This window comes from Sinocyclocheilus anshuiensis, unplaced genomic scaffold (assembly GCF_001515605.1).
Source record: "Sinocyclocheilus anshuiensis isolate Anshui unplaced genomic scaffold, SAMN03320099.WGS_v1.1 scaffold800, whole genome shotgun sequence".
NCBI lineage: Eukaryota > Metazoa > Chordata > Actinopteri > Cypriniformes > Cyprinidae > Sinocyclocheilus > Sinocyclocheilus anshuiensis.
The window spans coordinates 82,798-99,543 of record NW_015554126.1 but is presented as its reverse complement, the minus strand read 5'-3'; the positions used below and the strand labels follow the sequence as shown (position 1 = coordinate 99,543).

General features: G+C 37.8%; 1 protein-coding gene across 1 annotated transcript in view; it reads right to left on the bottom strand.

The window, feature by feature from the left end:
* LOC107670147 (cadherin-13) overlaps positions 1–16,746 on the bottom strand; it is a 201,117-nt gene that overhangs the window by 108,040 nt on the left and 76,331 nt on the right. The window contains exon 4 of the mRNA XM_016462659.1: positions 9,611–9,789. Within this exon, the coding sequence (XP_016318145.1) occupies positions 9,611–9,789 (179 nt within the window). The remainder of the gene's footprint in view (positions 1–9,610; positions 9,790–16,746) is intronic.

Here is a 16,746-nt window from a genome sequence, read left to right as displayed (position 1 = left end):
GAAGCACTAATTCCTAGTATGGGTCACCATACTTGGCCACATGTCACGTCACATTCACTTCACTTTCATTATTGTTCCAGCCACAATTAATCACAACAATGTATATACAATTACAAATGATTATATATAAATCGTGAGTTTGTTGTTTTACACACATGCACACAGACATTATTTCATACATGACATAGTCATGAGATGCAAGAAACATAGACATATGGCAAGAAATCTGTAGACGCGCCCATAACAACAAAAGACAATACTTTATTGAACCTTTTCTGATAAGAAGTGTGCGCTGCAAACGTGAGCATTTTTGACGATCCTTTCTGTCCAGTCTGCTCGTTTTATCACATTTAACCACAGCTGTCATTGGTTTTTTGTCTGGCAGTGGCAGCAGATATGCGATCAAATTTCTAATTTGAGTCTGTATTACGTCGATTCTGGCACCCAACATCACAACAAGATGATATTTTTAGCTCCTTATGTAGCCGAACCTGCGCTCAGTGCGCTGGTTTGAATGGGCCGCCTCCAGTTTCCCCTTTGTTTTGCTGCCTCCAGCTAGCGCTGTGACGTCGGCTGACCCTAGTGACCTGTGGTTGGCCTGGCCGTGCGTCACTCAGAAAACAACAGGCCATTCAGAAGAGAGGCTCATGAATATTAATTAGACAGACCAAAATCGACCTGTTCTCAGCAGAGCTCCTGAGAAAGGAGCTGTAAAAATATATTGAGATGGTTTTTGGTACTTATACCGCAAATATATATTCTTAAGGACATCAAAACCTCAAATAAAACTCCAGAAAGGTGTACAATATGGGACCTTTAATTAAAACTTAATTTTATTTTGGGATGACCTATTCCTTTAATACCCAATTTTTCTTAAGATGCTCATCTCTATTTAACGTCTCTCTCCACAATTTCGACAGTACTCATATGTTTTCCTTCTATTTCTGATGTTTCGCACCTTTATTGACTGAGTAGATCAGCGGAGAAGGATTAACGGCCTGACCTTTTTTTTCTGCCCACAATTCCCATGGGGCTCAATTTATCTTCAGGAATCCACAGCTAGTGGAAAAAAAAAGTGATTGACACTCCTAACCTTCATTGGGATGTAATCTTCATCTTTAGCACTTGGAGATCTAATTAATTAGTGGAATCTCATTTCCGCGCTAATGCAAGTAGACAGAGGAGTGATAGAGGAGAAAGGGGAGAGAGAGAGTGTGAGGAGAGAAGGAGAGGGTGCCATTTTTAATCACTCTAGATGGACTCCACCTGCTTTATGCACTTTAGTACCACAACTGAACTTTCTGGCTTGCTGTCAAGTAGCTCTCTTGGTTAAACCAGGTAAATGTCTGGAGGTTAACTTTTGTGCTGTGCAAACCTGTGCGAGAGTGCTTTGTTTGCTTACAGCTGGAAAGGGGTAGGTCAGGGTGAATCTCATAAGAGTTTTGCAGTGTGCAGACCATCTAGACAATTGCTTTAGGATCCTAGTTTTACACTGAACATCGTGATGATCCAACACGGTACCAATTTTTTTTTATTGTGCAACAACAAAATGTCTTTAAAGGAATAGTTCACTCAAAAATGGAAATCCAAGATGTAAATGAGTTTGCTTCTTTATCGAAACAGATTTGAAGAAATTTTGCATTACATCACTTGCTTATCAATGCATCTTCTGCAGTAAATGGGTGCCGTCAGAATGAGAGTCCAAACAGCTGATAAAAACATCACAATAATCTACAAGTAATCCAAATGACTTCAGTCCATCAATGAAAGTCTTGTGAAAGGATGCATGTTTGTAAGAAACAAATCTATTAAGAATTTTTAACTTCAAACCATTACTTCTGGCTAAAATATGGAAGCAGGAAAAAAAAAAAAAGTCATATCCATAATATTGCTTTCTTTAGTACAAAACAAAACAAAACAAAAACAACAAAAAAAAGTTAACTCGTCTGAATCGGGAGAGAAATATGCACAGATCAAGAAAAGTGTACAAGCAAAAACATTCCAAAGCAGTCCAAAACAGTTCTCCGTGCATTTTGAGAAGATTTTCATGAACTGAAAGATTTTCACTCCACAAGACATCAATTGTGTTGATTACCTGTGGATTATTGTGATGCTTTTATTAGCTGTTTGAACTCGTTCTGACAGCACCCATTCACTGCAGAGGATCCATTGGTGAGCAAGTGATGTAATGCTACATTTCTCCAAATCTGTTCTTATGAAGAAACAAACTCATCTACACCTTGAATGGCCTGAGGTTGTCACGTTATGCTGCTGCGGGAAGAAGGTAGGAGACACGGAGTAGCATTCACAGTCTTTAATGACGAAAACACGGGATAATCCACAATAGGAGCTGAGCAAACACACGTAGAAACAAGTAGACCCAACAAAAACAGAATGCAAAAGCATGGACTTAAATACAAGGGACAATTGGAAAACACAGGTGACATCAATGGAACATAATCAAACTAAACAAGGACAGGAACATGACCAAATAAGGACAAACAGGAACAGAAACAGGGGCAAACCATGACACAGACAGTTCAGAATCCTGACAGAGGTTGAGTAATTATCATGAAATTTGAATTTTCTGGGAGATTTTTCAGGGGTCATTCTAATATCAATATATGCAATAGACAAAATAAGGCAAACGACCAATATTTGGGTTTATAATTTCAGGTTACAGGTTCATTTTTACATAAATGTTAATTTCTTCTCTTTTGTAGGTAACACTTAACAATAAAGTTTAATTTATTAGCACAATTTAATGATTGCACAAACAACTAACAACTTTTTATAGTTTGTATTAATGTTAACTCATAAATATATATTGTTCAATGTTAATTCAGGTTTATTCACTAACTATTAATATATACAACTTGAATGTATGCAGAAACTGACCAACTTAACCAAAATTAATAAATGCTGTAAAGATTTCTATTTAATTTTGAGTTCATGATTCCTAAAGCATTAACAAATGTTAACAAATGTTTCATCTTTGATGCAATTGTTAAATGCATCTCTTTAGTCCACTGCAGAGCACAAATAAGGCCACAGTAGGCATGTAGGAGAAAATTACAGATGGGAAGACAGTGAAACCGAAGGTGTATTTATAGAAATTGACAAAGTTTAGAGTCTATCATACCACAAGATGGAGTTTATCTTGTTTATCTTAAGCCCCCTGTGCTTGATGGAATGGGTGAAGTTTTCACGAGTATAACATCAAAGGCACGGCACTGACGTTTGGTGACTGGTATCATGTGTCTAATGGCAATGTGTCACAATGAAAATGACAAATGATTCTGACAGAGCCTCCCAGCATTGGGGCAAAAAAAAATTAAATTATATATATACAAGTAATAAATCTTTTACACCGAAACTCAAAACTACTGAAAAAAAATTCAGCTATTTCATTTGCAAGTTTATTGAAGAATAATTCTGGTTATCATTAATAAAGCCTCAGGTAAAAAGGAATTAAAAATTATGAATAAAAGACAGAGGGGAAATTTGCAGAATAAAAGCACAGAACATATTCAAAAGCAGTCCTGGGGCAATCCGAGAGCACTCTGCATTCTGCATAAACTCACAAGTCTATTTCCTGGCCAACTAAACTCAATCTTTACGTAATAATGACTGAATAAATGACAGTTTATACCTTTTATGCAGAGAAGTGCACATTAAATCAAGTAATAATGCAGTGTTTTCAATCGCCGCCCGCACCCGTTCACTGTAATATTTGCATTTAGATGACATGACATAATAACTCGGGAACCACCTGCAGGAGTAAATATTTTGCTGTCTGTTTTGTCTAGCCGTCCTCCCAAACACAATGATTCATTAATTGAGCTCAGGAAAGAATCTTCATATGGCAACTGACATTCAATTATACGAGAGAGATCAGATTAAAAAGAAGTCTGAAAAGCATGTCTGAAAAGCCTATTTTGCGGGCAAGCGCTGAGGGGAGGCTGACGCTGTAATTTGAACGACCGTTTGGGTCCTGGGTGAACTCGGCGGCAGTAAGGGAAATCACTTCGCTACGACCTCACAGTAATTGGATGTCCATTATGTGTCTGTGCAGGTGCATGCAGATAGAATGCTTGCCATTGTGTTTATATGCCGTTTATTTTCATTTGAAGCTTGTAAAATGGGCCTTAAATTGCACATTCTGTCTGTAATCATTGCACTACATTTTAATATTTTGAATAACCCAACAAGCTTTAAAATTCACACTTAACACTTCACACTGATCATAAACCCTCCAATGTATAAATAGATTATATGATATTAAAATGGTTCTAAGAGCTTGAAACAACGTTCACACAATTACTGTTTAATGTGCCATTGAGAGGTCCTAATATCTTGTTCCTGTTCAAAGACTCACACACGTTTTGTGTTTAGCTTATCTCCAAAACCTGAGCTACCTATCTAGACAGCATTTAAGGCAAGATAGGTGTGTTCCTGATGTGAAGATGGAAAAATACTTTCTTTTGGCCAAAATCTAAGGTAGCATTTCATGTAGGTAATACAGAAATGCATTACAATGAGTTGGAAATATTGGAAATATCCATCCAACATGGCAGAAGAATTTACGTAAGAACCATTTCCGCCACAGGATGGATGGATGGATAAATAAATAAATAAATAGTGCCTTTTTATCTCACAATTCAGACGTTTTTCAGAATTGTGAGATATAAACTCAGAATTGCAAGAAGTTTAGTTGCCATTGCGAGTTTATAACTCACAATTCTAAGAAGAAAAGTATGAATTCTGAAATATAAACTCGCAATTGAAAGTAAAAAAATCACAATCATAAGTTTAAAAAGTACCTTTTCCGTGGCAGGAGACAAAAAAAAAACAGAAATACAAGAAGAAAAGTCAGAATTGTGAAATAAAAAAAAACTTGCAATCACCTTTTTTAAAATTCTGTGGTAGAAAAAACAATTATAATAAAAAAGAATTGCAAGATGTAAACTCAGAATTCTGAGGGAAAAAAAGCAAGATATATAACAGAATTGTGAGGAAAAAAAATCTGAATTCTGAATTTATATCATGCAATCTGACTTTTTTTCTTCATCAGAATTCTAAGTTTATATCTCAAAATTAAAAAAAGTCAAAATTTTGAGAACAAAAGAAAAAAAAGGTGCAATTACCTTGATGGAAACAGGCATATACGATTCAAGCAACATTTTTATTCTTACCGGCATCATTAGTTTAATAGCATTCTGATGTCAAACTCTGTCTATGTAGACAAGTTGACATAAAGACAGCTCACTAGGATTGAGCATCAGAAGCAGGACTGTAATGATTAGACATACTCCGTAGTTTAATAGCATTCTGATGTCAAACTCTGTCTATGTAGACAAGCTGACATAAAGACAGCTCACTAGGATTGAGCATCAGAAGCAGGACTGTAATGATTAGACATACTCCATAAGAGGACTGCCAGAATCCTGTCACTGCGCATCGATTTTAAGATGTCTCTTTTGCTACTGTGTCATTTGGGCTCATGAAACAAAGGTGGGGCTACTCTGCCTGTCAATCGGCTGTCAGATTTAGTGGCAGGACTCTGATTGCCAGGACCTGGAGCAGATGCACAGTGGGTAGCCCACGATAGCAGACTGACCACAGAAGTTGGTTTGAGGAGGTCGTACAGTGACCGCCCCCCAAAGCAAGCCTGCAATCTGTCAGCCAGTCTAAATAAAACTCAAAACTAAACTTCAAACAGAATTCCAGACTTTTATGATGTGCAAGCCAACTTTTATGATGTGTGAGAAATGTGTTGATCAGGCAAACAAGTTCAGCAACCTACTGAAATACCACTTATTGACTGTCATGAGTTTAAAATTTAACAAAAACAAAACAAAAAATTAAATTAAATTAAATTAAAAGATATTGCCCATTTCTTTTTAATTCTTGCCAGTGTTTAACCATTCAGCACTCGCGCGCTCTCCTTCGCTTCAAGTGCGCTCATGCATACTTGAAGCGTACACACATAACGCCAGGTACACACATACTCCATTTGCAGTGCGTATGTGGTGCGTATTTTTTTTTCCATGCTCATATTAACGGATTAAAGCGTTCACACTGCACATGGGTGCAGTCCGGCAGTGCGTTCCGCAGCAGTGCAGAGATCGAAAGAACCATTACCTTCCAAAAAATTTAGTGTGAGTAGAGTAAAAGTACTTGTCCAAAAAACTACTTGATTAAGAGTAAAAGAGTAGCCTATTTAAAAGTACTCATGAGTATTGAGTAGTGAGTACTGAGCTGTGGATTCTACCCCCTCATAATAAACGCTGTACACCGCAATTGATACATTTTAAAGAATATCTATCATCCAGCAGTTTTAATTTTGACTGCCAACTCTTTAAAATACATCAAAACAGCACGGAAACAGTATTCAGTTGAAGAAAAGATTAAAGTTATTCTCAGTACAATCATCCCCATTTCAATCATAAAGTTTGAAAAAATAGATTTAAAATCGTGTGTAAGGCCATTGAGACAGCATGCTGTTGTTGCACATAAAATATTAATGTTTAGAACAGTGCAAATACAAACACCATTAGAAACTCATAGCTCTGCATCACACACCATGATATGGGTTAAAATTAGAGCTCTCCAAAACGGTGCCAGTTTTCAGTGGCGGCTCGTCGGGGGAGGCATAATTTTGAGGAGAAAATGGGAGGAAGACGATTTAATGTTAATAAAATTCACAATTCATTTCAGTTCATGTCTCAGAATGTGTATTTTTTGTTTGTAATTTCACAGTTGTAATACCATAACGTGAAAGTGCCGCTTTTCTATCGCGAATGTGCCGAATCTGCTGATGTAATTACAACCGCTAATGATAGAGAAGGAGAGGGGGAGGCTGGGGGAGAGATGAGCTCTCGTGCCTCCGTTGGTAAAAAAAATTAGCCAATAGGCCCTTTTCACAGTGACGTCAGCTTACTTCCACTTTCCCGCAAAGCAGTGTATCCAGTGTTGCCAATTTGGGGATTTTGTCGCCAAATTTAGCTACTTTCTCATTGTAGCTGCGACTTTTTTTTATTTTTTGCGACAAGGAGCTATTTTACCTATATTTAAATGAGAGACGAGGCAGCGCAGATCGCGCGTCTCATAAGTGAGTGGGAGTTTACCGAATGTGGCACTTGCGGGAGTTAACTAGAATGTTTGTGATAACGTAAGAAAAGTAGTTTAAATGTTTTGCCACTTGCTTTAGCAACTGTTTTGTGCTGTGTGTAAGCTATCTTGCAACAACTGAACTAGTGTAAAAACAAAAATGCACTGCATGATCAAACATTTAGGTGAGATAAATATATATTTTTGAAAAATCAAAAAAAAAAAAAATGCTCCCCTCCACCCCTCAAATAAATAAAAAAATCCCCTCTCACAAGAGTCACAAGAGGGAGGGAAATTCCCTCCATTTTTAAAAATGAAATTCAAGCCCTGAATAAATGTCTAAAAATCCTGATTGGAGTATATTAATATAAATAATTCTACATGATAAAAATAAGGCTTTAAAAAGATCAGTATCGGTGATCGTATCAGCAGATACTGCTTTCTGTGATCGACGATCGGTGATCAGCCTAAAAAATCCTGATCGGAGCACCCCTACTTTTTATACTTAAAGTACTTTCAAAAGTAAGTACTTTTGTACTTTTACTCAAGTAGAAGTTTAAAAGGCATCCACCCTACATCCTCTACAGGTTTTCATCGCTGCACTTTGGATCACAGTATTTTACCATTAATTCTATTATTCAAAGATTTGCAGCTGTTGTTCAACCTAATAGAGGTTGTTTTAATCCTATCAACTGACCCATAGATGCATGACTAATCACTCTGGAGAAGCAAGAATAATGTCCTCTCAACAAGACATAAAGGGAGAACTGATCTACTGTTCTCACTAGAGGCTTCCTGTTCTCTTTCCCTCTCTGCTGATTGTTATGAATGCAGCCATAGAAAGTCTAAAAGTGACTCTCATCTCAACCTATTAGCTGCCAGGCTTTATCTTCCACAATTGATCCACAGCTTCATGGAGAGAAAAAAAACCCACATTGGTGAGTGTATATTTTGAATAGATTTAATGCTTAAGAGAGTTCAGAGACAAAACAGGTTTTACAATTTTGTCATTGTGGGCGGAGGCAATTTTGAAAAGTGTAGTTTGTGAACTTTAAAAACAGCTCAAAAGTACATTTCTGGTGAAGAAACATCGCACACCTGCCTCCGTAACACACCTGAAATCCCCTGGAGCTCATTGTGTATAACATCTGTCATATATATGAGATCAACTGCGACGAAGCACAGACTCGTGGGAGTCGTGCAGAGGTGTCACACAAGGTGTCGACGCAGCAGTGACGGTGAAAGTGAGCGCAGTTTGTCAACATCCAGTGTTTCTCTCTGAAGAAATCAGAATAAACAGCTACATTCAGACACCTTTCATGTAACATTTCAATTACAATGTCAACTCAAATGCACTCTGGAACGCATGCAAACATGCATTTAATGATGGCTTTGCTCTGTTCCAGCTGAGGGGTTTTCTATGGCCTTGTCGGACACAGCCGATGTTGGTGGATAAGTGTGTATAACCTCAATTAAAGCATGCTCTAAGTGTCTGACAACAGCTAATATTCCTCTTCCAGCAGCGGGCCGAATTGATGTTCCTTCATTCGTCACCCCACAGAAAAAGCAATCATGCTGTTGTCTCGCTCTGCTTAGGAGCTGGAAAGCGCTGCCTCCAGTTGCTCATTAGCATGCACCGCTAACACCCCTTGTCCCCAAGATACCGTAGCATCTTCCCTGCATTCATCCAACCTCCCGTCTCCTAACAACATTAAAACCCCTGCTTTAATATGCCGAGGAACCTGCTCTAATATACTTGCTCTAAAGGTGTCTTGAGGATAGTTAAACATTAAAACACACCACAGTTATTGTTTGTCCCCTCAGATTTGCCCCCTCATGTTTGTTTGCTTGTCTGTAGAGCTCGGTTTGAACAGAACGCCTCCGTTCTGTCGGCCCTCCTGTTAGAGGTTTGACTCACAAAGCTTTAAGAAAACAGCCAGCTGTGTTACGAGATCTGACAGTGTTTGAAACGTTCAAATGGGTATTTTTGAATGATCTGCGGTACATTTTGTAAATTCACCATTTGTATTATATGGAAAATTGATTTGCAGACACTAAAAAAGACCTGAGCTGATTGACACGTTGAAGCAGCAGTGTAAAGATATATATTGTGGTGGAATAGCTTCCCTCTCATGTACGTTTAAGCTACAAATGTTTGCTTAGAGGTGTAAATCCAGCGCTAACATCGCTAACATACTGTAAACTTGCTGTAGCCCATCAAATATACACTTCTAAATGCCAGAAATCTTAAAAGATGAATAGGAAGTATTTCAAAACAGAATAGGAAAAAAGGGGGGGGGACTTTACAATAAGATTCTATTTGTTAACATTAGTTAGTGCACTAGGTATCACAAACCTAAACCTAAAGAGATTTGCAGTACACCAGTGACTAAAAACATCATACAAATCTAACAAACAACATACTGTTGCCCAGTCTGCCATTACTTTATCCATAGCATTCAACAATAAAAAAGAGGCACTCAAAGAAAATATGTACCTCTCTATCGAGCTGGTGGGGTGATATCACGGTGACAATGTCACCTCTTTCCGGGTCGATGTAGAACATATTGGGTGAAGGTTTATCCGGCAGCTGTCTCACGATGATGTAGCGCAATACAGCGTTGTCCGTGTTGGGATCGTCTGCGTCATAAGCCGTCATGGTCATCACTGTAGTGCCTGCCAAAAAAAGTTGAAAAACCAATGAGTTATAATGGAGACAAATGGGCAAGATGCTACTCGGTTTGGTGCCAACTATATCCTTTAGGTTTTATCTTGTTTTACCATTTTTCATTAAACCGCACTGCCGAACGGAACTGTAATCGATCGAACTCGGCGAGCCAAGCAAGAGAAGACGACACACTTTGAATGGGGCTTCAGGGCAGAAATTACAAAAGAGCAAGCCTACTTCTGAGCTACGATTCTCCCAGCACATCCCAGTTTTATATTGTACTACATCTAAAATAAGGATGCCGTTCTTGGCAGATGAACTGTAATCCTAGTCCATTCTTGACATATTAGCTCAGACGTGGCCTCCGGAATGAACAGCGGCTCGACGGTATCCGGAGAGAGGCTGATATCTCAGTTTAAGTGATGCCGTTCATCTATTTCATTTTCCCTCTTTCTCATCTAAATGTGTTCAGCTGCAAAAGCGGGCCGCAAACGGAGCTGAAGCCTCTCAAAGTCACAGTGACCAGACAGTGACATGAGGCTAAGTCATATCTATCTCCTGAAGTTAATGGCCTCTATCGCTGACGTTAATCTCCGATCAGCCTTTACGAGAGCTCTCACACTGAACGGCATAAATCCAGCAGGCAGGCAAAAAAATCGGGGGAAAATATGTAGACACCCTCAAATAGGAATATTAGCATCTTAGAGTAAATGAGCAACAGGCAATTATAAGTAATTAATGGAGAAGTGAGTATCTGCACAGGGAGAGAGACGGTATTAGGCAGCGGTTAAGCAGTACACCTCTAATGATTAATTACACATGCTGAAGCGCATAGCAGGCTCTCTTGTGACACCGCTAGTCAGAGCGAGTGGTTCCACTTCACTGTTCGGTTATACCAAGTTATACGACCTCTGTGTTCGCAGAAACACACACTGACACACATTTAAGTGTGCACAGAGCATGACCACACACACACATGCAACCTCTTTCTTTCTCTCATTCAAATATGGAAAGAAAAGCACCCAGTAAAGAGTACTCATACTGCGGTTTACGAAGGGCAACTTTGCATCGAAATTAAGTTTGAAAACCCTGATAGTTTTATTGCGGGACATTATGACATTTATGTTACAAAAAGATTCTATTTCAGATTAATTATGTTCTTTTGAACTTTCCATTTATCAAATAATCCTAAAAAAAAAAAATGATCACAGTTTCCACAGTAATATACAACACTGATTAAAAATGTTTCTTGAGCACCAAATCAGCTTTAGAATGATTTCTGACGGATCATGTGACAATGAAGACTGGAGTCTTCAGCTTTGTCAACACAGGAAAAAAAATGTAATTGTAATAATATTTCACAATATTACTGTTTTTTTGATCAGTTAAATGCCACTGGGTGAGCATTGCCACCAGGTGAGAAAGAGATTTCTTTCAAAAATATAAAAAAATATTTACGACCCCAAACTTTTGAATGGTACATTAATATTTACAGAGATTCTTAATATTTACAGTATTCTTAATTGACTCTAAAGAAAGGGCAGGGGACACAACTAATTGCATATTTTTATCACTTAAAAAAAAAAAGACATATCTTATAAATATATTTTAGTGAATGAACATCTACAATAAATGAACACGAAATAGCTCCAGAGACGAATGAATTGATGAATAAATGAATGAATGAATAACACTTTTGTCTCAAGTAAATAATTTCATATAATAATTGCATGTACCTGTACATGCTTCTCCTTCAGAAACTTCTAAACACCAGGAAAAAATACATTTGCTTCAAAAAGATGAAGAGTTTATTTTATGTCTTTTCATTAGAGCTCAGTTAAATCAATGACTGTCAAAATTAAGTACTGTAGCACTGCGCACCAAAGAAAACAACTTTAGCACTACTCCTTTTCTAAGACATTTAAGTTAAATTTGTTTTACTTGTCATTGAAAACTAGTCCTGTCCAAACAGGGATTTTGAAAAACTTATTTTGTTTACGTATAAAATACATTCATAATCAATAAATTTTACAACCGAACAGATATTTGTGAAAGAATAGCACAATCAACCTAATCACCACTAAAACCGCTTGATTCTGAATCACCGTTCAATCCGGTTCCTGTAGCTCTATTAACCTGTTCTCCTCCTGCACCCTCATAAAAATCAAAAAAGCCTTGAGGTATTTAGCGCTCATCAATATGAACCATGACAAAAGCCATCAGCTCCCATCAGCACACACATAAATCAACAAGCGGATCTAATTGGCTGATGGGAAGGGCCAGAAAGTGAATGCAAATCACTGCTACGCAATTATGAGGCAATTATGTCAAAGCTGAGCCCAATTCAGGAGCTATTGTCTTCCTTTATGAAGTCCATACTCTCCCCAGCGCCAAGCCAGAATCAATGTTAACTACATTGGAAGGTTTAATGGGAGGACCTGAAATGGCAAGACTTGAATCTGCGGATCTCCATTACTGTATTATCAACTCTATTCATCTAATTGGGACTATGGGATCAGTCAGAGTGAGGACTTTTTCTTTCTGGCTTTTTCTTTCTCCCTTTTAATTCCACCATCTTGTCACACTGAACAAGAGGCGGAACACTGAAATGAATAATGTCTCATAAAATGCCTGACTTGAGCGGTTAATTTGATATCAGGCTCGGTGTCTAACTCTGCATTAACTAAGGCTGAAAACATTCATTGGCATTCTGAAATCAACCACAGTATGAACAGGCAGGTAGAAGATGCGAGGCACAGACACTGCCACTTGCATTATATAAATATAAAAATTATACAAAAAATATTTTTATATTTATTAAAAAGAAATAATAAATACAGATTCATTTTTGTTGTTACATTATTTTTTTATTTCAAAAAATTCAAATATTTTTTAAAGAAGTTTCTTATGCTCACCAAGGCTGCATTTATTTGATCAAAAACACAAAGAAAAAAAAAAAATCTGTAAAGCCAAGTTCACACTACAGGATTTTAAGCCCGATTTAAGCCTGATTTGCAAGTCAACGAGCTCGCCGACAGGTCGGGCTGTGATCAGGGGGAAAATCATCGGGTGATCAGTGCTCCGTAATCTCTATGTGTGAATTACTCAACGACACATCAAAGAGAATCACTGACGCGTTGTCGCTGAACACCTCGCCGATGCCAAACAAATATCTAGAATGCCAAATATCTGGACCGGCGGCCAACTCGAGACTGAGGTCGGCGGAAGATAAACAGCAACAGCAACATGGCTTTAAGAAAAGTTTGGACACAAGAAATGGAGCGAAATTTTTCAGAACAGATCATCACGCAAACAACTTGCAGTACTAATTTCTTCCCAACATCCATTTGAAATATACAACTCGTGTTTCACTTGTTATTGCACGTCAGTCCCATTCAACTTCTCAAAGCGTGGTTTGGTGACCGGATAGAGTTGTTGGGTGACAGAGTTGTCAGCTCGTGTAGTGTGTGACCCCCTGTTGTGGATCATTGACGTAGTGTCACGTAGTGTGAACACCACAACGGCTTCAAGACAGACAGCAAGTCATGTAGTCTGAACAACACAGCGATCTGCCGACATTTAACGTCATGTAGTGTGAACTTGGTTTAAGCAAAACTGAATTTTCAGCAACCATTACTCCAGTCTTCAGTGCCAATATCCTTCAGAAATCATTATAATATGCCGATTTTTTAAATCAATATTGGAAACAGTTCTGCTGCTTATTTTTATTGCTTTTATTTTTAAATAATACTAATATTTAATCATTTTAACCTTTCTCATTCAGACTTTCTGTGGCCATACATACCTACAGCGCTGTCTTTATCTGTTGCACACACTGTTCTCGTCTTCTCATTCTGTTGCTCTCTGATATAGCATAAGAATGTGTTGTTTGGAAGATCAAGGCATTTTAGTGGGCATCTCTGCCTTCTGACAACAGCTGAAGCTCGGTGGGTGCCAATCATAGAGCCCCACTCTAGATCTGAAGGCAGTGGTGTACCATCCAAAACCGTGGGCTCCTCCACAGGGTGCCTTCCACTTCGACATGGCCCCAGCTGCTTAAAATCAAGCGCTAGCTAAAAAGGTGGGCCCTTCAGCTTTTGTGGAGGAGAGGTTTTACATAATAACTCGATGTGTGTCACGCCATTAAAAGGGCATATTTATATCCTGATAATGACAGTTCATGCCAAAACGCACAGAAATCAGACCCTTTTCCCTTCAATCGCAATATGTTCCTCTTGTTCCCTCTCAAACGATCTCAGACGAACTGACTAAACAGTGTCACTTTAGTGTTATTTCAGTTGAAAAAACTACATCTCAAGTAATCTCATAAGTACATACAATCCAGTTTAACCAGGCACTTAATATGTTGAAATAGGGCTTTTAAAAAGTTTAAATTCATGTTTTAATCCAAATCATTAATTTATGTGGAAAAATTTGAATATAATGAAAACATTTGTGAATAAAGCAAGATTTCCATACAATATTTTCTTCTCTATTTAATGTACATCTAGAAATATTGATTGATTGATTGATTGATTGTGCATGTGCATGTGCATGTCTTTTCACAAAATAAAATGTTTATCCATCATTTAAGCAAAGACATTTATACTCAGTTTGGATTCCAAAATCTCCTAATTTAGATGGAAACCACACTATTGAATTTATTTCAGCACAAAAACGTTCTTTCAATGTAATTGTGTTTATTTGCCAGTTCCATCAAAAATGAAAATCATCGTTGAATCGTTTTTTTTTTATTTTTTTTTTAATAAATGGAATTTGTGTAGTGTATGGGCCAAACAAAAAAAAAGAAAACGTATATATTCCCTATTGAGAAGTATGCAGGGACATAATCGTATTTAAGGTTATTCATAGCAAACTTCTGGCTTTTTTAAGTGCATATTGAGGTGTGTAAATCGCAGTGGTGGAGCAATCCAATCATAATACGCCAGATCCCTGACAACCTAGCAGAGAACAGCAAATCACATTCAGTGCTAATTTTGCAGGAACAATTGCATTTTTAACAGTTTTATCATTTGTTTAGGTGCTAAAAGAATACAAAGAGCGTGTGCAAATAAACAACACCATCAGCAGGCACAATTCATATTTATATGAATATTCTGTTCTCAAGTTATACAGCACTGTACAAAGGAAGTAAAAAATGAAAGTAAGGACTACAGTGCGCTAACACAAGTCCGGTGTCACACGTGGCACATCCTCTATTATAGACATCCAGGGAAATCAATATGACTTCAGGATCTCATTCACACTGGGGAAGCCAGCGCACTGTGTGATGGGCTTTATAATAAGAAAGAACGGGGGAAAGATTGAGACAGGATGAAATAATGATGGAGCAGGTGTGTGTGAGCGAGTGATCGGACTAGATACCGGGATGAGAGCGAGAGAGAGGAAGGGCGAGAGGTCCACAGGGAAAAGAGACAATGAAGCTACTGGACAAGGGATCACAGCGCTATCTTTAGACTTCGGCTAAGTTTAAAGTGTACAAATAATGAGGCTAATCTTTTGTCCAAAATCTACCCAATTACTTTTTTTGTTCAGGTACGGGTGGAGATTTATTCTATCAAGGACACGTTTGAAACTTTGTGGTGCACAGATTGGTGTGAGACTTCAAAAAGCACAAAATTCTAAATAGTGTGGCTTTTTATAGTCCATCTCTGCTACATAGCAACAGAAAAGCACAGAGTGCTATTACCCTTCATTTTGGGAGGCAGTTCTTGCCCTGAAGGACCCAGTTTGCCTATTCTCACTTAAAGGCACTCAAGTGAAATTTGGCGGTCTTTCTAAAAGAAGTCCGCAGGCATAGTCCAGCTATTCGATGTTCCCATTGTTTCATTACACTCTGGCAAGCAAGCACTATTTTTATGAAAACCCCTGAACCACTGAGTATTCTGCAATTTACTCATTCCCTCAAACTGTAGTTCCATATGCGAAACAATGCTTTATAAAGAAGAAACACTCAAAACTTCACATTCACACTTGTATTGTAAAATGCTGCTCCTATAAGGAAAGGAGAGCTTTATTTATTTACTCACTCACTTACTTTTGCAGGTTACACATTTACTGTTCATCTAGTAGCCCCCAGCTAACACTTCATTCTCATGGTCAAGGAGATGGAACAAATGAAAGAACATGATATTCCTTCAATATAGAGGCTTAAAGAAACAGTTCACCCAAAAATGACATTTATGTCAATATTCACTCACCCTCATGTCATTTCAAATCTGTATGACATTATTTCTGCCAGCCATATAAAATCTGTGTTTGTGAACATCTTAAAGGGATAGTTCACCCAAAAATGAAAATTTGATGTTTATCTGCTTCCCCCAGGACATCCAAGATGTAGGTGACTGTTTCTTCAGTAGAACACATATGATGATTTTTAACTTTAACCGTTGCAGTCTATCAGTCGTATAATGCATGGCAATGGTAACAAAATCTATGAGAGTAAAAAAAACATGCACAGACAAATCCAAATTAAACCCTGCGGCTCGTGACGACACATTGATGTCCTAAGACACGAAACGATCGGTTTGTGCCAGAAACCGAACAGTATTTATGTAATTTTTTACCTCTAATACACCACTATGTCCAACTGTCCATACAACTTGTACTACATATACTTTTTAATATTACATATCACTTTTACTGTGCACTGTATCAGTGCATACTATTTTACGACTGTAACTGTAAGTTTTACTGGATCCATGAAGGATTATCAGTTGCATTTGTTATTGTTTGTTGTGGAGTTTATATCTGTATAGAGTGCTATCAAAATAAAAAGCAGACTACCAAGAGTGTCACTTTTTGATTTGTATTCGCTGGTTTTATTCAATTTTCTCAATGATGGTAAATTATTAGTGCTTAAAGATGTATTATTTAGATTTTCTTCCAGTATTTCAAAGGGAATGAGCTGTGTTCTGACCTGAAGCACAAGAAAAGCTCAAATG